This window comes from Dendrobates tinctorius, unplaced genomic scaffold, assembly GCF_039654945.1.
Source record: "Dendrobates tinctorius isolate UK_male_01 unplaced genomic scaffold, ASM3965494v1 ptg000041l, whole genome shotgun sequence".
Taxonomy (NCBI): Eukaryota; Metazoa; Chordata; class Amphibia; order Anura; family Dendrobatidae; genus Dendrobates; species Dendrobates tinctorius.
The window spans coordinates 1,098,463-1,125,786 of NW_027361709.1; the positions used below are offsets into that span (position 1 = coordinate 1,098,463).

The 27,324-nt window shown below is 43.6% G+C and overlaps 2 protein-coding genes across 3 annotated transcripts in view; one reads left to right on the plus strand and one right to left on the minus strand.

Moving 5' to 3' along the window:
* THUMPD3 (THUMP domain 3 tRNA guanosine methyltransferase) overlaps positions 1 to 27,324 on the plus strand; it is a 252,936-nt gene that overhangs the window by 94,866 nt on the left and 130,746 nt on the right. The window lies entirely within an intron of this gene.
* Positions 14,796 to 27,324, minus strand: part of SRGAP3 (SLIT-ROBO Rho GTPase activating protein 3) — a 106,041-nt gene continuing 93,512 nt past the window's right edge. The window contains exons 12-22 of one of the 2 annotated variants that reach the window (XM_073574933.1): positions 25,190 to 25,220; positions 24,388 to 24,448; positions 24,150 to 24,227; positions 23,395 to 23,529; positions 23,106 to 23,211; positions 21,059 to 21,286; positions 20,478 to 20,557; positions 19,286 to 19,466; positions 19,014 to 19,163; positions 18,597 to 18,924; positions 14,796 to 17,990 (exon numbers count right to left, since the gene is read on the minus strand). In XM_073574933.1, the coding sequence (XP_073431034.1) occupies positions 17,574 to 17,990; positions 18,597 to 18,924; positions 19,014 to 19,163; positions 19,286 to 19,466; positions 20,478 to 20,557; positions 21,059 to 21,286; positions 23,106 to 23,211; positions 23,395 to 23,529; positions 24,150 to 24,227; positions 24,388 to 24,448; positions 25,190 to 25,220 (1,795 nt within the window). In that variant the 3' untranslated portion in view covers positions 14,796 to 17,573. The remainder of the gene's footprint in view (positions 17,991 to 18,596; positions 18,925 to 19,013; positions 19,164 to 19,285; positions 19,467 to 20,477; positions 20,558 to 21,058; positions 21,287 to 23,105; positions 23,212 to 23,394; positions 23,530 to 24,149; positions 24,228 to 24,387; positions 24,449 to 25,189; positions 25,221 to 27,324) is intronic. The other variant, XM_073574932.1, reaches the window with a different exon arrangement.

The following is a 27,324-nucleotide window of genomic DNA, read 5'->3' on the forward strand; positions in this document are numbered from 1 at the left end:
AGATAAAATGTAAAATAATAAACCTACATATACTCGCCTGTCCGCTGTAGTCCAGGTAATCCCCAGTGTCCCACCGTGATCTCATATGTAGAACAGTCACATCAGGAGATGTGACTGCTCTGCCTGGCTGCCGGTGATACACTTACAGAAAGTAATCGCTACCGCAGTGTATCACTGAGCTGCTGTGAGAGTTCACCGGAGTTCATCTGCTCCGGTGCTCTCACTTACGACACCGCTGCGTGGGAACTTTCCCACACAACAGTGGTGCCGTTAGGGAGATCGCCGGAGCTGATCAGCTGATGAAGTCCGGTGAACTCTCTCACGGCAGCCCAGTGATACACTGCGAGAACGATTACCTCCTGTCAGTGTATAATAATTATAAAGGCTATATGCATGATGCATTTTTTCGCGGCGTTTTTCCACGCTCGTAAATGGTCCAAAAATGCAATGGAATACTTATGCAAGGTAATTCAGTGACAATCCTGAAGTGTTGTGCACATGGGCAAAAGGTACTGTCACGCAAAGCGATATCGCTAGCAATATCGCTATAACTAGTGATGTTATAGCGATATTGCTAGCGATATCTCTGTGTCTGATACTTGCCTACGACCGGCTCCCCCGCTGGTTATCGCTGATCGCGCGAGAACGTTCAGGACCGCTTCTCGTCGTCAGCTTCCTGCGGCGCTTCCTGCTGTGAGGACGAGCGACGCGTGGAGCCGGGCGGGAGGACGTCAGGATCGGCTAGTGTGACAGGTAAGTAGTGACCCCCGTCCCCAGCGATGTCGCTGGTGAGATCTGCCTGTGTGGCAGCTCACTAGCGTCCACTTAGCGATGTACCAGCGATCCTGACCGCGTCATATCGCTGGTCGGGATCGCTGGTACATCGCTAAGTGTGACAGTACCTTTAATGGATTAGATATAATTGAACAATCTCTACAAGCAATTAAAGCATTAAAAAAGGTAATCCTCTTTCAATTGGATAATCAGAACTAGCTGACCCCAGCGATCCTAAGATTGGGTCTTTTTAACCCTAAAAACAGGAATCTGCAGTCCCTACCTGAATGGAGTAGAAGGGCATGCTCGGTCCTACCCCATACTATATTCTTGTCAATTAACTGAAGTCTACAGCGTTCGGCTTCATCGACGATTCAAATACACAGTGGAGCGTAGGTATTATGCCTGCACAAGCAGACGGGTAACGAACAAACCAGAGGGCCAAAAACTTGAACCTGACAGATCCCTGTTCAGACTGGTAAATGTCCTACTCTGTCCCCGTTTTTTCCCTACCTCACCGTGATCTTGGCACCCAAAGATAATGCAACAGTGCTCTAACTTGACGGAGGCTCTCCCTGAATGACCCTACCAGTTCTTACCTACCTAATAGCTATGCCTATGTAGCAACTCACTAGGGAAATTAGGTTATACGCTAAAAACTGCAACTGCCGGTTCCTGTACAGACTAGATATCCTGACTATGTCCTTAGTCCATGTCCGCTGGTGCAGAGATGGACCTAACCACAGACAAGGAGATGGCAACTTTGGCCTGAACTGCTTAAAAGGGAGACAAGTTGCTTCACATTCCTCCTAAAGAATCGGAGGACAGAACAGAGTGTGTATAACCTACAAGAAGAGAAGTGTGCTGAATAGAGATGAGCGATTTTGCCTTTTTTAGGGTCAAGTCGGGTTTCATGAAACCCGACTTTCTCAAAGGTCGAGTCGAATGAAATTGGCCGACTATCGGGAAAAGTCGAAGGTCCGACTGAAGCACAAAACCCAATGCAAGTCAATGGGGAAGCAAAGTCGGCAGGGAGTGGAGGACAGTAAACACACCTACATGCCGGACCGCTTTGATAAAGTGCGCAAAATCTCTCTCTCTCTCTCCACTGCACATGTCATCTCGTTGCCCACAGTGTATGTCCTTGCTCAGTGGCTGAAAAAAGTCACGTGAAATCCCACTTTAGCATTTTGGGAAACGCGACTTTGGCGCTCGGGTCAGCGACTGCATGGCCGACCTCACGCTATGGTCGGGTTTCGCTCGACAAAACCCGACTTTAGTGAAAGTCGGCAACTTTTGAATTTGACCGACCCGTTTCGCTCAACTCTAGTGCTGAACAATGGAAAGATCTGAGAGCTCATGAGTAAAGCAAATAACAAAATACCAAACAAAGAATAAAAATTAATGTTAACAAATATACTGCCTACTTCCTAATGATAAACAGAAAATGGGGGCAAAAAAACAGCAAAGCGAAAATTCTTACCTGGAATCTCATAGACTGGTTCCAAACATCAACTGAATGTCAGAACATCCAAATTAATTTATCACAAGCAGGAAACACCAGCAGGGGGACAGAATATAAAGCTGCACCCAAAAGGTAATAGGATGAGAAATGAAAATGCCTGTGTTAAACTAAGCGGACTGCAGCTAGAAAAGCAGAACCCAAACACCCAGAGAAAAGGTGTGTCTCCTGTTGTCTAGCAGAAAGAGAAGCACAAATACAAGGGATTGAATCCAGGGGCATAACAGTAGGTTAAGCATGTGTATCACTGTTCTATTCAGGACAGGGTTAAAGAGCATCGATCTCAAGATCACTGGGGGTCCCAGCAGTCAGACCCCTAATGATCGATGTCCAATTTTAGACTGCAGGTTCTTTTGTTATTAGAGAGATAAGTCAGGCTGCAGCTCTCTCATGGAGAGCACCAGAGTGCGCAGCAGACCAAACTCTCCAGTGTATGGGAGAGACGGCCGAGATAGCTGCCAACCAAACTATCGCCAAACGGCAATCATACTAAGTGGGGGAAGCTAAAAGGGCATCGTACTGTATGTGGGGGAATGGACTGTGGGGGCATCACACTCTGTGGGGGACACTGTGGAAACACGACCTTCACTAGGAACAATATTTCCATGTGGGCACATAGGCCGAGGTTAGGGAAGTAGCTTAGCATAAAATATAAAATTGCTGCTGTTTCCTAACTTCCAAAGTTGTGAGGTGTGAACATAACCCCAGCACTGTTCCAATAAACAATCTGTAAATTAAGTTCACACCAGTCACTCTACGGTTTATGGAACATATGGAAGCTCAAGTTACTACAGAAAATAACAAGGTGAACACTCCAGTAAGTGTAATGTTTGCCTCCTCACACTCTCCTGCCAAAAGTGTGCGGACAGAAGTGCAGAGCACAGTGTGCAGATCACTGGTGCTGCCAGGTCCCTGCAGAGGAACAAAGACTGGAACTGACTGAAATGAATTCCTCATCCCTATGCAAACATACCGCGCAGTCCGAGCTGTCAGAGACCCCTCACACATGGCCAGAGCCCCTCACAGCTACACACCTGCACAGCATCCTGGGACACAACTCCACAAGTCTTAAAAACAAATTACATGGAAGAAGGCCAAACACTTCCATAAAAAATATACAAGAGTCAAGGCCATCTGCAAATATCAGACCTGAAACTAAAAAACACAGAATATCCCGCATTGGAGCAAGATGACAGCTTGTGATTTATGAACAGTCATGGAGTTTCAAGAAATGCGTGAAAATAGACAATATTTTTTCAGTTACCATTCATTCTATATATAGAAAACTGTCCTTTATTCAATGCAATGCTATCAGACGGTGCCATCTACTGGTTATTATAGGAAAGGGCAGGAAAAGGCTGGTACTGTTGTTTTTTCATATTTTCTGTGTTATTTATTATAAGTACATTACTAAAGCAACCCAGATGTAACTAGTTGAAGTATGTAATATGTTTCACAATAACTAGTGACTATCGAGTGCAGCTCTTGGGTGTAATACAAGATGTAACTCAGGATCAGTAATGTATGTACAGTGACTGCACCAGCAGAATAGTGAGTTCAGCTCTGGGGTATAATACAGGATGTAAGGCTGGGTTCACATTGCATTAATGGTGTATGTTTAACGCATCCATTACATAGCGGCATTAACGCTATGTAACGGATGCGCTAACGCACCCATAGACTTCTATAGCCGAGCGCATCGCTAGCGCATGCCATAATCGGTAAGCGTCAGCGATGTGCCGTCATTCTGTGACAGACCCTCGGACGCGGTCTGCAGTGTTTGAAGGTCCATCACCGCTACCGCAGCGGGATCACGTAACGCGATCACAAATCAGTAGTAGCATTAATGCAGTCCGCCAACGCTATGCATTGAGCGGACTGCATTAACGCAATGTGAACCTAGCCTAACTCAAGATCAGTAATGTAATGTATGTACACAGTGACTGCACCAGCAGAATAGTGAGTGCAGCTCGGGGGTATAATACAGGATGTAACTCTGGATTAGTAATGTAATGTATGTACACAGTGACTGCACCAGCAGAATAGTGAGTGCAGCTCTGGGGTATAATTCAGGATGCAACCTAGGATCAGTAATGTATGTACACAGTGACTGCACCAGCACAATAGTTAGTGCAGCTCTGGGGTATAATACAGGATGTAACTCAGGATCAGTAATGTAATGTATGTACACAGTGACTGCACCAGCAGAATAGTGAGTGCAGCTCTGGAGTATAATACAGGATGTAACTCAGGATCAGTAATGTATTGTATGTACACAGTGACTGCACCAGCAGAATAGTGAGTGTAGTTCTGGGGTATAATACAGGATGTAACTCAGGATCAGTAATGTATTGTATGTACACAGTGACTGCACCAGCAGAATAGTGAGTGCAGCTCTGGAGTATAATACACAATGTAATTCAGGATCAGTAATGTATGTACACAGTGACTGCACCAGCAGAATAGTGAGTGCAGGATAGGGATTTTTTTTGTTCTTGCATTCAGCTCATAGTCAGTTATCTAATCTATGTCTCTGTATCTTATGTCCCAGTGTGGAATAGGGCAGCACTAATTACAGAACATTCATCGTCTTTTCTCAGCTCACCATGCCATACCCATTTTGAGGGTTTTTTTCTCCACTGACTTAAATGAAGGAAAACTAAACTGCATGTTCATGCCATGAAATATTGTAGTTTCATTTCACCTTAAAATGTTTTAATGCATTGGCCTGCAAAGGATAATTCCTGAATATATAATTAATGAACAACTCCTTTAATAGGTTACTATGTACAAATGTCGCACCCCTGTTGTCATTGTAAATCCTAATAGATCACCACAAATATCCAAAGGAGACCATTTATTCAAGAACGGAGTCAAGATATTTATTATACACGGCTTCATTAGCATATTATATTAACAAACAAGACGCTCAGCCAGAGAGCGCCGTTTTCATACACATCGTTAATAGTCATGGAGGCAGTAATATTAGTTATGCAGCTCTCAGCCAATCAGCAGATTCTGGTGCCAGGAAAGCCATTGAGAGATGGCAGCGCCCGCCATGTCATTTACTGGCTGGACCCAGAAGGCCGTTATGACGACAAGGGCACAAGAGACACGAAATGGGGCATGTGGGCTGATGCAATGGTCTTGTCCATTTACCCAATATGTATCGTGGGTCTGATAATATGTCCACAGTATGTATATGAGCAGCCTTAGGTAGGTGTTGTGGACATACATAAGCATTTTGTAGCAAAGGCCCAAAGACAAAAACGTTTGTGCCCCCCCACAAGATTTTACCACGCCAGATTTAAAAAGCCATTGCCAGAATCCCCAGAGGAGATGTCGGGCTGTACCTAGAGAGAGGTTAGTAGGTAAAGAGGCTGATGTCTGTGATGCACGTAGACTGCACCTATGAGTAATGCACAGAATGGCGCCCACCTTGTAGCAAGGCAATAACAGCAGGAAAAGCTGAGGTATTTACAGGGTTCTTACAAACAGGAGCTATAATGGGGTACAGGACACAGGAGGCTATCCCAGACAGTGGGGCCATGTGTTAATATCGGCCTGAATCCAGGAAATGATTTATTATTTAGTCCAAGTTTCCAGGAAAAAAAATGCAGAATCCTTTTAATAATCCCATGCCTGAAACAAGACAAGATCACACAATGCAATTACATACAAATGAACAAATATCCAGGTCTGTACCGGGTGGGGGTCTTTGTGCTTGTTTCCAGATACGATAGTAATGAGTGGTTAGAGGCGAACCTTAATGTCAGTGCACTGAAAACACAATATCTAATACAGACAGGCATATAGACTTGCATTTTAGTGGGCTGCAATCATATTGTGATTTGGATGCAGTACCCTCTATCAACCAGCAGAAACGCTGTTTCCACAACTGTGAATAGACGTATAATACAGGTGGTGCCACCTACAGGCTAATAGAGTGTACAACCACCTAATATAAATTGGAGATTGCATAATAATACACACTTCAGAAGAGGAGGCTTGTAACTATAGATCCCGCTGTATAGTCATTAGGACGGATGATGTTCACGTTGCATCTTTTTACCACCTATGGACTAGTAATACTAGTAAAGTGTTAGAAATTTGCCTAATTACAAAAGTCCTAAACCTGATCAGAAGTCTGCTCTGCGTGAAGACATTCAGAAGGCATCATATTAGTGATAGGACTCTGCCAATGCTTCATTTATCTTGTGAAGCATAAGAGTTGTCATGTGGCAGAGCTGAGTTTGTCACTTGGCACACAAAAGCTGAAGGGGTCCTGTGCAAGAACAGTAAATGGGCCCTTTACAGTCCAAGAATTCATCATAATGCACAATTCCACCTGCTCTGGAGGTAGTAGTGGCCCCTGACCTCATGGACCCTGCAATGACATGTCCTCCCCTGACTTGGCACAATGTTGTTTTACATAGGACTGGTAAACAAGTTATGATGATGCACAAACAAGCAACTGCAAAGAATCACGTGATCAGCTCAGCTCTGCTACATATATAAGTAAACATACATACATTTATATATTACCCAACAAGTGGAATATCCCTCCATTACTCTGGGAATAAGGAAAAAATGGGCTATTTCATGTGACACAGAATTCCGGGTAGAGAACTTGAGATGCTGCAGATATTTCACATTCAGGCATAAGATAAGCAGACGTGAGTAATGAGGTGATACAATATTCTGAACATCTGGAGTTGCGTCAGCAGATGAGTTGCAAGCAGTCCATGATTCCGTCTGATCTCCCCAGATGCTAGCATCGCATTACATGTAATTGGGGCAGCCGTAGCTTTGCACATAAAGGCTACGGCATCACTATAATCAATTTCTTTTAATTCCTGCTATGAAAATTAAAAGCAACTTTTCAATAGTTAATTTAATAAGTCCCATTGTTTTCTTTTGACAGCTCCTATGTTCAACTATGTGTTTCCATGGTAACAGACAATAAACAAACTCATCAGGAGTCTGTTGTCTTAGGATGAGTGCACATAGTGCGGCTTCTGCTGCGGATTTTTCCACGCAGATTTACAGGTAAATCCACAGGTAAAGTGACATGCGGTTTATCTGCGGATTTGCCTGCAGTTTGCCCCTGCATTTTGACACCTGTACAATGGAACAGGTGTCAAACCGATGCAGGAATCCGCCGAAAGAATTGACATGCTGCGGTTTTAAAACCACAGCAAAGCCGCGCGGAAAAATCTGCAGCATGTGCACTGCGGTTTTTAAAATTTATTAATATTGTACTGTACAATGCTTGCGGATCTGCAGCGGATCCCCAGAGGCAAATCCGCTGCGTATCCGCAGCAGAATCCGCACCGTGTGCACATACCCTTATTATTCTCCTTGATCTTCCCTCTACGTCTTCCTAACCTACTAAATGTACATTAGCACAGAAAAGGGGAAGAAAGTATGAGACTGTGCACCGTTTGTTTGTTGGCTGACTATGGAGACACACCTGCAAAAGAGCTGGGAAAAACTAATAGGAAACTTTTCATTGATAAGCTGCTTAATTTTTCATTTGATATGCATTAGGGCAATAAAAAGGTAGCATACAAATAGATGCAAATGATGTGTATCCGCTGGGAATTAGGGTATGTGCACACATTGCAGATTCCATTCCGGATTTTTCCACGCGGATTCTGAAGAATCCGCAGGTAAAATGAACTACGTTTTACCTGCGGATTTTGTGAGGATTTCGCCAGCGTTTTTACACCTGCGGATTCCTATAATGGAATAGATGTAAAAACGCTGCTGATTCTGCACAAATAATTGACATGCTGCGGAAAATAAACAGCTGCGTTTCTGTGCAGAATTTTCCACATGTGCACAGCGGTTTTTGTTTTCCATAGGTTTACACCGTACTGTACATCCCATCGAAAACTGCTGCGGATCCGCAGTCAAATCCACTACGTGTGCACGTACCCTAAAAATATGACACACAATCAAATTATATAGGAATAGAATGTTTATTAACAATATATATATATTAACAGTATATCAACTATATATCAATATATATATATATATATATATCAATATATATCAATATATATCAATATATCAATCATATATATATAAATATATATATATCAATATATATATATATAACAGTATATCAACAAATTTCAAGAGGAAAAACCAGGTGGCGAAAGAGTTCAGGGCAAAAATGGGGTATACATATACATACAGTCGTACAGTGGCTTTGACGAGGGAGAAAGCCAAGGCGAAACGCACGTTTGGCACGTGCAGGTCAAACATAGGGATCTGGACAGCGTGGTCGGCACTCTATTTATTGGTATGCAGTAGCACTTCTCCATTCATTAGCACTTTACTATGTTGGTTGTGTCCTTCTTATGATACATGACGCTGATCTATTATTACATTTGATGTTACCTTGCTTCATATCAATAATACCTATGGGGGTTGTACACCACGACCACTGCTTTATGGCTTGGTGATCTTTACTATGCATGAATCCAGCAGCTGACCATGTCACCATTATTTTTATACACATACGTATGATATTACTCTAGCACTTTATCTAGACACGTTCATGCATTCCTATACTATGCATTTCTTTTAATGCACAACAATTTTTCTGGTGTTATATTATTAATATTAATTTATTATTATTCTTACACCGTTAATAAATTTTACTGTGCATTGGATTGTATAATTTATTGATAGTGTATACTTGTTTGATCTAGGTGCACATTTGTGCTATTAATACTGTCATAGACTGTACGTATATGTATATCTTGTTAATAAACATTCTATTTCTATACAATTTAGTTTTTACAATACAATTTTAGGTATTTCAATAGAAGAAGGTGACAGATGCGGACAGAGCTGAAAGGGTTTCTCTATTTGGCTTCTGATTATCCCTTTGATTTAAATAGAGCTGTTACCATTTTTGGATGAAGGTGGCATTATTTTTAGAGAAAGCTAAAAAGGTCAATTCCCCTTCATTGTGGGCATCTTTGCAGGTCATATATGTATCTGGTCATTGTGCCATCATCAAGGCATAGACTGGTGAAAACCATTTCAGTTTATAAGACTACTAGTCTGAAATGTCATGACCTGGTAAATTCTCATAGGTAGTCAATGTACTCTGCTATGGTTCATGCCATTCACTGAAAAGTGTCTAGTGCCATACAATTTGTGAACTCCATTTCTCTGGAGCCCCATCCTCCATGTTCTGATTCTCCATTTTGGAGTTCTGACCTTTTGGATGGTATATGAACTACATGTGACAGGGGTAGAAGGGTAGAATCGGGGCAATAAGTAACCAAATACTTCCAGTTATTCCACAATAAAGTTACTGGGAGACTTGGCAAAATAGAAGAGTGGACTCAATCGTTTCTGTATCTTATATGTAGGTTCACCTACACCAGATCAAGGCTTCTCAATTCTATGTGGTGGGCACAGAGATTAAACATTACTGATCCGGATAGTATTTGATATTAACATGCAAACCCAGCCATACCTGAAGGCCAAGCGGAATAGCACCATCAGAGGCTCTACAAAGAAAGCTACGGGGCCCCTGTCCTCAATATCCTCAATAGGGTACTGGAGCACAACTACGTAAAAATAATGTGCAATATTTTCAAAAATCGCAAACGATGAATTAATATAAAACATCTGGATAAGGAAAACATTGCCCGCATTGTCCAAAAAAAAAAAAAAAAAAAAACGACACCAAGCTAACATTTAAAAAGGTGCAAATTTAAGAATGAATATTAGTAACATTTTTACTCCAGAAAAAAACGGGCACAAAGACTGTAATGAATCATGGTACTAGTTCTAGCATTGGCCCCCATGGCACAGGGTCGCACTGCTGTCAGTTGTGTATCGCTTGTGCTCAGCTCAGAAGCCCTTGATTTACAATAGGAACGGAATGTTCAGATCGCAACATGGCATCAAATAGCCACATATTCCTGCTAATAATCATTATATTTCCTGCTCTTGTGCTTCTTAGCTCGATACAGCCCTGTGTGTTATCACAAAATTATGTGCATATAAAAGCACATATATCTACATAATAGAGACAATGGAAAGTCATGTGCAGGGTCATGAGTGATGTAATGTTTGTTTAAAGTACTTTATAACTATAGCCATCCTTGAGTATCACTAAATGCAAGGCACAACATTAAGCCGGCCCAGACTTTGAGACAAGCACATGCTGGCACAAGCCACAATTTCAGTGTTGTAATCAAGTGATGAGGCATTTTCTGGACTCTTTATCAAGCTTATATTTGGTCCTTTTGGTACAGTAATTGCTTACAAACAATATCAAATTGCACCAAATCTGTGTCACTATGCATTTGTTTGGATTTTTTTCTGACCTTGTTTTAATGGAGCCACTACGGTAACTATGTAATTACTGAATAGGACAAGATTTCAATAATGCATCTGAGGTTTCATATAATGAGGGAAGCAATTAGATAATTGGTGGCATGGCAAGGGCAGTGGACACGTTGGGCAGATAATTTAAATTAAAAAGACTCCAGTGGATCTAGATGATCCAGAAGGGGAGGGTGTTTAGTTGACTTGTGGTCTATTCAACATGGACACCATTCTACATTACTTATTACAATTCTGCTGGTTATTACTGGAAACAATCAACAAGTATGTGCCTGAAACACTTCTAACAACACAGCGAAGCTATTATAATGCAGAAGAATAATCAGAACCTGAGACTTCCAGTAGTGCAAAGAGATAAACCTGCAGAAAGAGAATGAACAAGCAGGAAATGATGTGACATTTCTGTTTTAAAGCTTGCAAAATAGTGAGTGCAGCTCTGGAGTATAATGCATGATGTAACTCTGGATCAGTAATGTTATGTATGTAGACAGTGACTGCACCAGCAGAATAGTGAGTGCAGCTCTGGGGTATAATACAGGATGTAACTCAGGATCAGTAATGTAATGTATGTACACAGTGACTACACCAGCAGAATAGTGAGTGCAGCTCTGGGGTATAATACAGGATGTAACTCAGGATCAGTAATGTATGTACACAGTGACTGCACCAGCAGAATAGTGAGCGCAGCTCTGGGGTATAATACAGGATGTAACTCAGGATCAGTAATGTAATGTATGTATACAGTGACTGCACCAGCAAAATAATGAGTGCAGCTCTGGAGTATAATACAGGATCTAACTCAGGATCAGTAATGTAATGTACAGTCATATGTTAAAGTTTGGGCACCCCTATTAATGTTAACCTTTTTTCTTTATAACAATTTTGGTTTTTGCAACAGCTATTTCAGTTTCATATCTCTAATAACTGATGGACTCAGTTATATTTCTGGATTCAAATGAGGTTTATTGTACTAACAGAAAATGTGCAATCTGCATTTTAACAAAATTTGACCGGTGCAAAAGTATGGGCACCTCAACATAAAAGTGACATTAATATTTCGTAGATCCTCCTTTTGCAACAATAACAGCCTCTAGTCGCTTCCTGTAACTATTAATGAGTTCCTGGATCCTGGATGAAGGTATTTGTGACCATTCCTGTTTACAAAACAATTCCAGTTCAGTTAAGTTTGATGGTCGCTGAGCATGGACAGCCCGTTTCAAATCATCCCACATATGTTCAATGGTATTCAGGTCTGGGGACTGGGATGGCCATTCCAGAACATTGTAATTGTTCCTCTGCATGAATGCCTGAGTAGATTTGGAGTGGTGTTTTGGATCATTGTCTTGCTGAAATATCCATCTCCTGCGTAACTTCAACTTCGTCACTGATTCTTGCACATTATTGTCAAGAATCTGCTGATACTGAGTTGAATCCATGCGATCCTCAACTTTAACAAGATTCCCGGTGCCGGCATTGGCCACACAGCCCCAAAGCATGATGGAACCTCCACCAAATTTTACTGTGGGTAGCAAGTGTTTTTCTTGGAATGCTGTGTTTTTTTAGCCTCCATGCATAACGCCTTTTTGTATGACCAAACAACTCAATCTTTGTTTCATCAGTCCACAGGACCTTCTTCCAAAATGTAACTGACTTGTCCAAATGTGCTTTTGCATACCTCAGGCGACTGTTTGTGGCGTGCTTGCAGAAATGGCTTCTTTCGCATCACTCTCCCATACAGCTTCTCCTTGTGCAAAGTGCCCTGTATTGTTGACCGATGCACAGTGACACCATCTGCAGCAAGATGACGCTGCAGGTCTTTGGAGGTGGTCTGTGGATTGTCCTTGACTGTTCTCACCATTCTTCTCTGCCTTTCTGATATTTTTCTTGGCCTGCCACTTCTGGGCTTAACAAGAACTGTACCTGTGTTCTTCCATTTCCTTACTATGTTCCTCACAGTGGAAACTGACAGGTTAAATCTCTGAGACAACTTTTTGTATCCTTCCCCTGAAAAGCTATGTTGAATAATCTTTGTTTTCAGATCATTTGAGAGTTGTTTTGAGGAGCCCATGATGCCACTCTTCATAGGAGAATCAAATAGGAGAAATACTTGCAAGTGGCCACCTTAAATACCTTTTCTCATGATTTGATACACCTGGCTATGAAGTTCAAAGCTCAATGAGGTTACAAAACCAATTTAGTGCTTCAGGAAGTCAGTAAAAAGTAGTTAGGAGTGTTCAAATCAAGAAAATGATAAGGGTGCCCATACTTTTGCACCGGTCAAATTTTGTTTAAATGCAGATTGCACATTTTCTGTTAGTACAATAAACCTCATTTGAATCCAGAAATATAACTGAGTCCATCAGTTATTAGATATATGCAACTGAAATAGCTGTTGCAAAAACCAAAATTGTTATAAAGAAAAAAGGTTAACATTAATAGGGGTGCCCAAACTTTAACATATGACTGTATGTACACAGTGACTGCACCAGCAGAATAGTGAGTGCTGCTCTGGGGTATAATACAGGATGTAACTCAGGATCAGTAATGTAATGTATGTACACAGTGACTGCACCAGCAGAATAGTGAGTGCTGCTCTGTGGTATAATACAGGATGTAACTCAGGATCAGTATTGTAATGTATGTACACAGTGACTACACCAGCAGAATAGTGAGTGCTGCTCTGGGGTATAATACAGGATGTAACTCAGGATCAGTAATGTAATGTATGTACACAGTGACTGCACCAGCAGAATAGTGAGTGCAGCTCTGGGGTATAATACAGGATGTAACTCAGGATCAGTAATGTAATATATGTACACAGTGACTGCACCAGCAGAATAGTGAGTGCAGCTCTGGAGTATAATACAGGATGTAACTCAGGATCAGTAATGTATGTACACAGTGACTGCATCAGCAGAATAGTGAGTGCAGCTCTGGAGTATAATATAGGATGTAACTCAGGATCAGTAATGTAATGTATGTACACAGTGACTGCACCAGCAGAATAGTGAGTGCAGCTCTGGAGTATAATACAGGATGTAACTCAGGATCAGTAATGTATGTACACAGTGACTGCATCAGCAGAATAGTGAGTGCAGCTCTGGAGTATAATATAGGATGTAACTCAGGATCAGTAATGTAATGTATGTACACAGTGACTGCACCAGCAGAATAGTGAGTGCAGCTCTGGGGTATAATACAGGATGTAACTCAGGATCAGTAATGTAATACACAGTGACTGCACCAGCAGAATAGTGAGTGCAGCTCTGGAGTATAATACAGGATGTAACTCAGGATCAGTAATGTATGTACACAGTGACTGCATCAGCAGAATAGTGAGTGCAGCTCTGGAGTATAATATAGGATGTAACTCAGGATCAGTAATGTAATGTATGTACACAGTGACTGCACCAGCAGAATAGTGAGTGCAGCTCTGGGGTATAATAACAGGATGTAACTCAGGATCAGTAATGTAATGAATGTACACAGTGACTGCACCAGCAGAATAGTGAGTGCAGCTCTGGAGGATAATACAGGACGCAGTTAATTCTATAATAGAAATGTAAAAAGGTAAAGAATGTTGAATAGGGGCAGCTGGGATTTGAGTCCTACAAATATTAATGTGACTTTACATTTGGTGACAACATAACCACAGTGTAAGCTTAGACCTTTCTACACTGTATCCTGTAAATTTGAAAAAGACTAAATCAGTATATAGTAGGGACCAACTGGAATCCAATATGCTGATTAGTGAATTATTATATTCATAAAGACTAAAAGCAGGTTCTTGAGAATTTCATAGTCTTTCCCGTGGCACATAGCTCAAAATTAGAGACTGCCGGTGAGTACATTGTAATTCGCAGCACTCGGTGCAGGTCGGCTTGTCCTTGAGTTCATTACATAGACACTTATGCCAGTGTGACAGGACGGCCCTGCCAGCTCCCTCTTGTGATCACCATGGCCTCCGCAGAGTTGAATTAGACGTGACAACTGATCTGAGCACGTTTCTGGCTCACAAATGTGATTCACAATCAGCTATTTCCTGACAGCCACATCACAATACTGCCCTTATGGATCAGAATCTGGTACTGAAGAATAAGGAGAACTCTGACAGCTGCACTTTCTGCAATACTCACTGCTTTATTGTGGGGTTCAGGGTATAATGATATATTACGATCCCCGTTGTCATCTACAATTACTCGGGCGTTTAGTCTTTTTTTTCCCATCATTAATGTCCTGCTAAGCTTGGTCCGCTTGGTGACTAGAATTCCAACATGCATTGTCAAAATTCTGGCAAATAAGTTGAACTCTGTGATAATGTCACCCGATCACACCGGCTTCATGCCATCTAAGGCGACAGGCATTAACCTACGAAGGCTATTTTTGCATTTGCAAGCGGTACAGCCTGATCCCAAGAATAAAGATGTTCTCTCCTTAAATGCCACATAGGCCTTTGATAGTGTGGAGTGGAAATATATGCGGGCAGTGCAAAGGAAAATGGGTCTTGGGTCTGATTTTCTCAAATGGGTAATGCTACTGTACAAGACCCCGCCAGCCAGAATAAGAGGTAACGGGAAAACGCCAGAGAGTTTTGATCTTATTAGGGGAACAAAGACAAGGCTGCCCTCTATCACCCCTGCTATTCACTACTGCAATAGAGCCTTTATAGCCTGTATCATTAGACAACACCCGGGTATTAGGGGCTTTAAATACGGTGGCAAAGAGGAACGGATCATCCTTTGTGCCGATAATTTGTTGATAACTTGAATATCTGTCTTCCATTAATAATGCATACTGTTTCTAAATTTGGGATATTTTCTGGCCTAAATATTAGTTGGTTGAAGTTGGCTTTGCTCCCCCTGGATAATAATGTACATCTTCGACCAAATTAATTTTTAGCAATCTTTAGCAAACTGCCAGAGGATTCAGGTTTAAAGTTGGAGCATGGTGTAAAGTACCCCTCTCTGCCTTTGGCAGAACAAACCTCATTAATGGTGCCTTGTGCCCTCTGTACTCTGTCATACATAGATCTACCATTTGGATTACAAAGCATTGGTTTAAAAAAAAATGCAGAATATCTTTTGGGACCAGGTCTGGAGAAAGGGCTTCCTTAGAATAAAGCTGGAAAACTTACAGTGGACCAATGATCAGGGTAACTTAGCCCTTCCTAATCCTTGGGGGTAAATTCTGGCCTCTCTGCTGAAACATTTCAGGAGATGGGCATTAAAGGAGACTATGGACGCAGGAGCTGTGGTACTGAAATACCTGGGGGAGAGGATAACATTTTGTAACTCCTAGAATCAAGTAAAAAAGCCAAATCCAGTAACGTCCCGAACCTTGCTCTGATACATAATGTATAGTGGACCTGTAAAAAGCTGTGGGGTACAGGGGCCTATTACAAATATACGCCTATCTGATTTCTGCAAATGCCTGCAGTGAAGGTGCACTATAAGGGCCCAGGGAGGGATATCCCATCTCACTATTTCTTCCATCGGGGTTCTGGACTTCTTTGTACAAGCAAAAGCAACCAGAGGCTGGAATTCATTAATGTATCCCAATATTTCAGGGGATCCTGTGGTCTTGATTAGGTCTAGATGGGAAAAGGATATAGGGCACATTTCCCCAGAAGAATGGGAAGGTATTTTGTAATCCCCTCGGAAGGTGTCTATTAATGTGGCGCAGAGAAGATCCCAATTATTTCTCATTCCTAGAACTCCAAAAATTATGCTGAAAATGAACCTCAGATTGGATGTTCACTATATAGTGAAAAGGGGGCAGATTTGGTCCATATGTTCTGGTCATATCCCTGACTTGAGGAACTATTGATTAATATGGGTAGGCTGGACAGTGAGGTATATAACATCCGATTGCCTCTGAATGCCCAATCTGAGTTTCAGGGCGTGTGAGAAATATTAGCGCTTCTCCTTCATTAAAACTTGCCATAGAAAAAATCTGATACTTTCTATATTATGTTTCTACCTCAATAAAACTGCTTTTTGGAAAAAAGAAAATAATATGAATTCTCACATGGCCAGGCCACCTCAGACTCCACACTACCTCCTGTGCTATTTCTTGGTCCAGCTTAGATCTCATAGAAATTCATGATAAAATCTCAGAGGTAAAAGTCTAAGGGCTTATTATACTGTGCACTCCATATATATAGTGCGTATATACCTCCTTTCCAGTGACAGCACAAAACCTTGAGGATTCAAGCACAATTCACATTGCCCTAGATGAGATGTACGGTTCTGTATGTACGGGTATATATATGTATATTTATCATCGCACAGCCCATGGCCTACACGGTTAACAACAAAGCTAACATTTCAGAGTAATTATGTACAAATTTACACATTCCTCCAGATTACAGGAGATGATGGTCCCGACATCTTAGTCTAGAACACGTATCAACCCAAGTCATTACTCCAAAGACTTTGGAAGCCATACTGATGTAACAGCAAAAAAAAAAAACAGTGACCAGTGATCTGGGACAGATGAGATCTCACACTCCATGACAGTGTCTCCAGTCCTTATGAAGACCTTCTTTTAAGAACCCAGACTTGAAAGGTCTCCTTGATCCTACAAAAGCCTCCTCAGATACCCTACAGATCCACCAGTGGCGTTTATGCTTATATCCTTTCTGCACGATTCACAGAAGATTGAGGTAAAACCAAGGAATGAAAAAGCTAAAAACGGAAAGTGGATTTACCAAACGGCATTGACGCATTTTAAGGCAATCTGAAGGTTGGTTTAGGTAATGGGCTGGAGATGGAGCAACGAAGAGATGTTTGGCCAGCTTCCACATGGAAAAGAGGGGATGTATAGTGTAAACGCTGGAGCCCCCTCTGCTGAACACACCCTCTCTGGCTATTTCCAGTAAGGCCCATAACCATAGTTACATAGTCCCAGACTTCTCTGAAGAATTATTGGGAAACACTTTCTCTGTAGGGGTGAGAGCCGGACTGCCCATCCCAGAGCTGCTACTGCTGCTAGATCGATGCTGGACCATTGGCCGCGCAGGCCTCACGGGTGGTGGTCTCAGCTGTGCACCGGCCAACCGAGCAGACAGTGCTGGCTTGAAGGTGGTCATCATCTCCGTGTTGGAGGAGTTACTTCTCCGCATGGCAGCGTCAGGGTCCCGTATCATGATGGTGTGCAGGGGGCTGACTGGCTCAGAATTTGGGGTGCTCAGAGATGGGTTCTTCATGGGTTCCAGAGTGTCCAGCACAACGTCCGGAGCTTGTTTTGCTGTATTTTGTCGTTCCAGCTCCCGTAACTCATTCAGTGCCGTGCTCATGGTCTTCTCAATGTCCTGAAATAGAAAATGCAAACTTAATTCCATGGTTATTCTACTAATGAGAGAAAAATGTCAAAGTCTGGGAACAGTAGATCAATGAGATACAAAAAACGGGGTCACAATATTGACACATGCATCAGACAAACCCCTAGAAAATTCTGAGATATCACTGGGGTCCCACTGAGCCTCGAGGTTTAAGGTAGCTCAGTAATATTCTTTCAACCCTTTCCCGGGATGTATAACCCATGTCGAGTGTATGGAGAGGGCTTATGACCTGAGCGTGCACCAAACATGGCAGGTGCTGGCCGTGTTATACAGCTGGTACTTGTCTTTAACAGCTGTGATCAGAGCTAGCGCTGATTATTGCTGCTTAACCACTTGGATATTGGTCTTAATATGAAATGGCAAGCATCAGAGAGAAAAAAAGAAAACTCTGATGGGAAGAAGTTTACTAGTGTTCTACAACCTGCAGCTGCCAGGGCATGCTGTGAGTTATAGTTTTGCAACAGCTGGAGAGGAGCTAGGAGTTGGGGAAATGCTGTGACTATGGAATCCTTCTTCTTGCGCCTCAGTAACCTTGCGGTTCGGTACATGTCTCAATGATCATGGTGACCTCCCTACCTCAGCAAGAGCTTCTGCCTCCAAAGCCTTGTGGTCCCCCAGGCTGCTGTGTCTTGTCCCCCCAGTGACAGACCTCAGGGACATCCCATCATTTAGTCCTTTCCTCTCAGTGTAATTAATGCTCCCAGCACTTCCAAATGTTGCCATTCTTCGTTTTTCTGGACTGTCCACCCGTCCGCGGCTCAAGGATAACTTATGTGGGCTACTTGGGCAGGCAGCTGCTCGGGGAGGGGTGTCAATACAAGGCCCCAGCGCTCTTGGGGGGCTGTGGTTGTCTCCCCCACTCCTCCTGCGTGGTATTGCCGCTCCATCAGATCTTAGCCGGACCCTACAATATATAAAGGTGGGTTTTTAATCTGCATTTTTCAGGATGATGCTGCAGTATAAACATGGGGAGCTAGAGTTACCAGAACGGACCTGCCCAAAATCCCAGCAAAGGTGTAATCCTGCAGGTGCTCGGTGGGAGACTGGATATCGTTCTTGGAGGAGGATTTGTCATCCAGAAGAGGTCCGCTGCTCGCCTCGCTGTCCGCTTTTTGGCTTAGGTTATCAGAGAATGCGTCATCCCTATAAGAGAGGAGGGTCAGTGAGATTGAGTGGGGGTAATAGTGGTAGTAGTAATGTTATCACTGACCATGACCAATCACATGATTGTCTGTCCATCACATGACCATGTCTGGATTACTCACAGGTCTTGGACCACAATATACTGGTGCGGTATTAATCCATCCACTCCATTGTGACGACCTTCCCACCAGTCCTCTGACGCCCGATGGTACAGAAGCAATGATGCCCCCTTCTTAAAGGACAATTCTCGTGGTGTACGACCCATGTAGTCAAATTTAGCAATAGCTTCAATTTGCTCAACCTCTAGGAAGACACAAATAAAAACATAAGGGTTTTAGACACCTTGAAACAGCAATCACCACATTGCGCCAGCTGCATGCTCCACATCAGCCACTAGGTGGAGACATTACCCTTCAGGAAACTTTCTACTGCACTTTGTGCTTGAATTCACCACTATTGAGATCTCTGCTTACTGCCAGTGAATGAGAACAGTCTAGTTTACATCCAGTGGCCTAATACTCATCTGAAGCATTTCTACAATTATATCCAGAAGGTTGCTATTCACTAACATCAATCAGAAAGTTGTAAAGAACCGAGCAGAGTCCTTGAACTTTCCATTACTCAATTGTAACAGGTTTATAGTATAAACCAAGAGCACAGATTGGAGCAAAGACAACCCATCAACTTTAATCAGACAAAATTTTATTGATCCAAAAATAGTTATACAAATAACATGCCGACAGTATAGGCCCATGGAGGGGAGTGGATATGGAACACTGCAGGTGTAAATGGGGAGTACACAGAAGACAACCAAGAGACCAAAAATAATTAATTATAAATAATCCCAGAAAAACATCTGGAAATAGAGGGCAAACACAAGATAATAATTACAGGCACAAGAAGACCAGTCAGTCATATGTGAATGTGCATAAATATCCAAATTCCTGTGCCAATCTTAGAATTATAAATGCCGCTTACCCATGGTCACTGGTATGTCTGTGTGCCTCCCTGCAGACCCCCTGACACGCGTTTCGCGTTAGGCGCTTTCTCAAAACGGGAACACAAATACTGTCGGCATGTTATTTGTATAACTATTTTTGGATCAATAAAAGGTTGTCTGATTAAAATTGATGGTTGTCTTTGCTCCAATTTGTGCTCTTGTTTTATACTATATTTGTGGGAGCTTTTCCATCCTTTATATAGTTTTGGCATTTGTGCCTCAATCTTTGGATTGAAGCTGCGGCTTCTCTAGTTATTTTTGAATACAGTGCTTTTTTTGACTATTGTTTTACAGGTAGCAGGTTTATAACCTACCTTCATCACTGGTGTGCGGTTCTGTGCCGTTATCATGGTCAGCCTCATCTATTGCACCAGGCTCACTGTGAGGGCTGTCGCTAGATGGAGAAAATCAATATTACCAGAGGTCCTATTCTCTTGACTGAGTGCAAAGCCTACACGGATCAGCATGGGGCTACATCTGGGAATTTAATAGGTTTTGGAATCCTGAACAGTCCCTCTAATTTCTGCACTCATGAGTATGAGGAGTGTCAGAATAATGAATACGCTTGTATCAGGGCCGGACAACCTATTGCGTCCCAAAAGGTAAGAGGGCCACTTCCAAAGTAGCACATAAATAGGTGCTTTATAACGAACAATTGGACTGCAAAGGATCTGCATACTGTCCGTGCACAGGGGTCCTGTTCTGTCTCTGTCCACCCCTGGCATGTATAATGCCTTATACAATGGCTGACATATAATCCATACTGATAAGAGGAATGCTATATCTTGGTTTTCAGTCCTCACAATTGCACAGCTCCTCAATCTGTGAATGGAGCCATGCACCATTATCTGACACGTAACAGTCACTGTGACTACATATAGGCGACGGCGCTCACCAGTATTCCTCGCCTCCTGTCATGCACTTCTCGTACACCGGCCCCTCCAGTTCTCGCTGAGACGGGAAGATCAATTCATGGTTGACGATGATTGTCTTGATGACCTCATTGACGTGCGCCTGGCAGGACACCGGGTCTTGTCCATCGGGGATTGGCATTAGTGTGGGGCCAAAGCATATTGCCAGATTGTAAGGATCCATCATGTTCTCGTCGCTGTACTGGGATAAACTGGACAAAACACAAGTTACTGAAGGCACAAGGTCATATACCCCTACACCCCACTGATAACATACTAATAAACTGAATGAAGGATAGGATCATAGGTGGGATCATCCGCGCAACCCAAACTTTCAGAAAAAACAGTCCTGACCTAATGCTCCTCTCAGCTGAAGGTTTGTTACAGTTGTGTCCAGTGTACACAATCATTAATGTTCACAATTACTAACCGCAAGCAGAGATATTGAGAACAGTGAATAATTGGAGTTTTGCAAATGCTCCAGCCCGTTAACTGGTGAAAGACAAGGTCCGGAGACCCTCGCCTATCACAGAACCAATGTGCTTATACAGGAGTATACGGCCATTTACTGGCAAAATAGAAAGTCTATGGGATTTTACACCTCTGTGTAAGCGCCAGAAGAATAAGCTGAGCTCTTCAGCCCCTCGGAGTATGAAATGTTGGGGGCTACCACTGATTAACAGCAATGTATCAATAATGAATATAAGCTACATACAAGGGAAAAACTCTCAGATTTAGGTCGCATTCACACGTTCAGTATTGGGCAGTATTTTAGATCAGTATGTGTAAGCCAAAACCAGGAGTGGGTGATAAATATAGAAGTGATGACGTGTTTCTATTATACTTTTCTTCTGATTGCTCCACTCCTGGTTTTGGATACAGATACTGATGTAAAATACTGACCAAATACTGATTGTGTGAACATGGTCTAAGAATACGTGTTCACCGATATCTCAACCAGCAGGGGGCAGCCTTGTCTTATTAATCTCTGCCGGTCAGTACTACCTCCAACTTATTGCTGCAGCCCGTTATGCCATGTTCCCCTGTGTGAAATCACTGTTTTTCTCCTTCGTCTCATTGGGGGACACAGAGACTGTGGGCCTCTGTGTCCCCCAATGAGCGTCTCGGAGAAAAGGATTTTACGGTGAGTACTCACAAAAATCCGTTTTTCTGCTCTATTGCATTTTTACGTGTTTTAGGGTGTGTGCACACGCTGCGGATTCTGCTGCGGATTTGGCCGCTGCGGATCCGCAGCAGTTTTTGCTGCGGTGTACAGTAGCATTCTAACCTAAGGAAAAAAAAAACCCACTGTGCAGACACTGCGGAATTTTCCGCACGGATTTGCTGCAGTTTCAAAACCGCAGAAAGAATTGACATGTCAATTCTTTCTGCGGATTCTGCTGCGGTTTGCCATCTCCTCCACTGTGGAGATGAAAAACCGCAGAGCAAAACCGCAGGTCTTTTGTCCTGCAGATTTACCTGCGGATTTTACAAAATCCGCGCAGCCAAATCCGCACCCCAATCCGCAGCGTGTGCACATACCCTCACCCTTTTTTTATGCGTTTTTTGGTGCATTATTTTAAGCATTTAAAATTCCACTTAAAAAACACAATTGCATTTATACATTCCTGGTTTCGACTCCCCAGAGAAGTTTATAGGGGGAAAAGAAGCACCAAAAAAAGGTGCAATGTTCTATGAACTGTTAAATGCAGATTTTTGTTGCACACACAAAAAAAAACGCTATAGAAAATGCAAGATTTACACTAGATGTGAACATGGCCCAAGGGTTCACTCACAGATCTTCGTCATGCTGATCATGGTCACGTTCACCCATTGTCTTGCCATGATTTTACCAGTGTATATGTAATAAATACACGTGTATTATTATATTTATTTGTATAATATGATGATTCCATATTCCACCGCATCATTTCTTTATGGACCAGGTGATCACTGGGGTCTGGTTCCACTTGCTACTTTTGCTGCACCCCTCTTTTTTTTTTTAGTAACCCGCTTCTGCTAATGACTCACTGGTTGAGGAAGGCAAAGAGATATCTCATGACCACGAGGACGGCCCGCGGCAATGTGATGAGGATCTGGCGGATATGATGGACCCGCTCTGACATGTTCTCTATCTCTGTAAGAAAATGAGAAAAATGTTAGCACCCAGGGAATAAAAATCCAAATGTTCACCTTCCCCTGGTATATTCCCTGCTTCCACAGGCCCCATAAATGATATGAGTACAGAAGTCTGTACGGCTCCATACACAGGCTGCACTCCTATGACTGACAGCGCTGCCTCGGCACCAGCAATACTCACTGATCGTAGACATCAAATCTTGAAACCTTTCCTTGGGAAAGAGTGGATTCTCCAGACCCCGGAAATACAACTTCAGGACCCCGGCCACAGAGTTAATGTCCCGCTCGCTGTGATCCTCCACCAGCGGGTCCTCTCCTGACAAGTAGCAGACCGCAACGTTACAGACTAATCCTCACTGCATGTCTTTGCAGTTTATTAATAAGTTTCCTTATTTTGCCATAAAGAAAAAGCAGATACGACTGCAATTCTATTTAAGATGTTTCCTTGATAAATGGAAAGCTAAATTTGTTTCCATCCAGATCATAAAGACCAGCCCTGACCTGATCCGTCTTCACCAGATCTGATTGTTACACTGTATCTGCGCATATGAGATCTATTCCTGTCGTCAGGAGAGAAAAATTTGTAAACCACACCGTCCTATATACTGTAACAAAACTTTTTAATACTTTTTGGCACCAGAATGTTATCAAAAGCAAGTGGAGATCTTGAAAATGGCAAAAATATAATTCCTAAGCATATATTATGCCATTATTATACAATTAATAAGACTGACTTACATAACAATGAACTGCGCAAAAATGCCCAAACCTGAGACTTGTGCTCTGCAGTCGTCCATGCAGCGCCTGTATACTATTACAATTCATTGTCTTCCTATACACTAATCGTACGACACAAACATATACGGTAGTCGGATATTTCCGTATGAAGTCGTGGTGGTCTGGCGTCGATGGATCAATCTCCGCAGCATCACTCACCTCTTTCAAAAGAATTCTTGATGTCGTTCACTTCAACTTGAGATCCGGGAACTCTGAATATTCCTTGTTGCTGGAGACCTGAACAAAGCAGACAGTTCTCGATTAAATTATCAGAAATTACAGACAAGGGTAAGACCCCAGTACGAGAATAGTATGTGAACACCTGACACAGCATAACACGTCTTGCTCTCCATGTCCTCAGATCACTGATACACATGATGTGGGACACCGGACTCACCATATAAATTGATGTATCGGATGCAGCTCTCAACCACTAATGGGATGGCCTGACCCGAATCCTGGAAGATAAGACATATAGCGGGTAAGTGTGGACAGATGAAAAGCTCTGGTCATCCAACTTCGGTCACTATGGGTCAGTCAATCTTGAAGACTCCATGATGAGAACCTATCCCTTGTAGAGTAGTCGCCCGCCGTTCTCTATTACATAATCCAGATCCAGCATCCTCCTGCCCGGAAATACTCTGTGCTGCTGGTTACACCTCTGTTTTTGACCTCTTATAAGATTTGCACACACCTCACTAGAAAAGCTCTGTGCTGCTATAGAGCAACACACGGAAATACTCTGTGCTACTGAGGAGACACTAATTGTTCTCAGTCCATCATCTCCCACAAGGTCAGCCCACTCCTCACTTGGAATACTCTGTCCTGATGTGGAATTGCTCTTATATTATCAGATTCTTCCGGCCATAAAAAATGATGCCAAGTCGTGGCATGGAAGGGTCTGACCGCCCAGTGATTATGGGACCTGGCAGAGGGGAACCGACAGGCCAGGAATGATCCTATAGATTACTCCAGAGGAAATTGGCACTTGAGGAGTCTGACAGCAGCTTATCTCCCCATACATGTGATTAGGGTCACTAGCATATAGAATATATCCGGCTGCCATTACTGCTACGTGCTCAGTATACTAGATCACAGGTCAGGGGAGAACATCCACATCTATTGTCACCCCCTTCTCAGTCAGCAGGTCTGGGGGGAGCTCTCGCATCACAGGGGATTGCTGAATAATGGAGTAATACCTGGTTCCTGGCGCGAGTATTCCTCCGTCCTCTGATGTGAGTAACATACACAAACACACAGCAAATTCATCAGCGACAGGCACAGAGACAAAGAAAGGAGAAATCAGCAGAGTCAGGAGCAAAAGAAGGACATAAGGGTCATAGCCACCCCACATGATCAGTGCGGGCCGAAAGGCACCGGGACCCAACAGGCACAGGGTCATACAAAGTGTATACAAGGTGGTCTGGTACAATCATTTTTATAGGGCTAAGCATCAGTGCACTGCTCTCCTGAAATACTCAGACAGCCATATTGAAAAGCAGGTCAGTTGTGACCACAAATTGCAGACATGACTGGCTCCGTGTGCGGGTCTGCGTGTTCTCCCCATTGCAGACATGACTGGCTCCGTGTGCGGGTTTGCGTGTTCTCCCCATTGCAGACATGACTGGCTGTGTGCGGCTCTGCGTGTTCTCCCCATTGCAGACATGAATGGCTGTGTGCGGCTCTGCGTGTTCTCCCCATTGCAGACATGACTGGCTGTGTGTGCGGCTCTGCATGTTCTCCCCATTGCAGACATGACTGGCTGTGTGTGCGGCTCTGCATGTTCTCCCCATTGCAGACATGACTGGCTGTGTGTGCGGCTCTGCATGTTCTCCCCATTGCAGACATGACTGGCTGTGTGCGGCTCTGCGTGTTCTCCCCATTGCAGACATGACTGGCTGTGTGTGCGGCTCTGCGTGTTCTCCCCATTGCAGACATGATTTGCTCTGTGTACGGCTCTGCGTGTTCTCCCCATTGCAGACATGATTGGCTCTGTGTACGGCTCTGCGTGTTCTCCCCATTGCAGACATGATTGGCTCTGTGTACGGCTCTGCGTGTTCTCCCCATTGCAGACATGATTGGCTCTGTGTACGGCTCTGCGTGTTCTCCCCATTGCAGACATGACTGGCTGTGTGTGCGGCTCTGCATGTTCTCCCCATTGCAGACATGACTGGCTGTGTGCAGCTCTGCGTGTTCTCCCCATTGCAGACATGATTTGCTCTGTGTACGGCTCTGCGTGTTCTCCCCATTGCAGACATGATTTGCTCTGTGTACGGCTCTGCGTGTTCTCCCCATTGCAGACATGATTGGCTCTGTGTACGGCTCTGCGTGTTCTCCCCATTGCAGACATGATTGGCTCTGTGTACGGCTCTGCGTGTTCTCCCCATTGCAGACATGATTTGCTCTGTGTACGGCTCTGCGTGTTCTCCCCATTGCAGACATGATTTGCTCTGTGTACGGCTCTGCGTGTTCTCCCCATTGCAGACATGATTGGCTCTGTGTACGGCTCTGCGTGTTCTCCCCATTGCAGACATGATTGGCTCTGTGTACGGCTCTGCGTGTTCTCCCCATTGCAGACATGATTGGCTCTGCGTGTTCTCCCCATTGCAGACATGATTGGCTCTGTGTACGGCTCTGCGTACGGCTCTGCGTGTTCTCCCCATTGCAGACATGATTGGCTCTGTGTACGCTCTGCGTGTTCGCCCCATTGCAGACATGACTGGCTGTGTGCAGCTCTGCGTGTTCGCCCTGTTGCAGACATGATTGGCTCCATGTTCCTCCCATACACATTAGATGTCTGACGGCCATCAGACATGTTTAACAGCAGTTTATCTCAGGGAGAACAAAAAGGATCATCAGTCTGAGATCAGACATGGTGGATCCTTGCCTCCCTTCACAGTCATCTGTCTGGGCTGACCATACACACTAGACTGCCGGGGGGTTTTACCAAGTCTATGACTTCTTTTAAGGGCCTGTCACACTAAGAGATATCGCTAGCAATATCGCTATAACTAGTGACGTTATAGCGATATTGCTAGCGATATCTCTGTGTGTGATACTTACCAGCGACCGGCTCCCCCGCTGGTTATCGCTGATCGCGCGAGAACGTTCAGGACAGTTTCTCGTCGTCACCTTCCTGCGGCGCTTCCTGCTGTGAGGATGAGCGACGCGTGGAGCCGGGCGGGAGGACGCAGGATCGCCTGGTGTGACAGGTAAGTAGCGATCCCCGTCCCCAGCGATGTCGCTGGTGAGATCTGCCTGTGTGGCAGCTCACTAGCGACCACTTAGCGATGTACCAGCGATCCTGACCGCGTCATATCGCTGGTCGGGATCG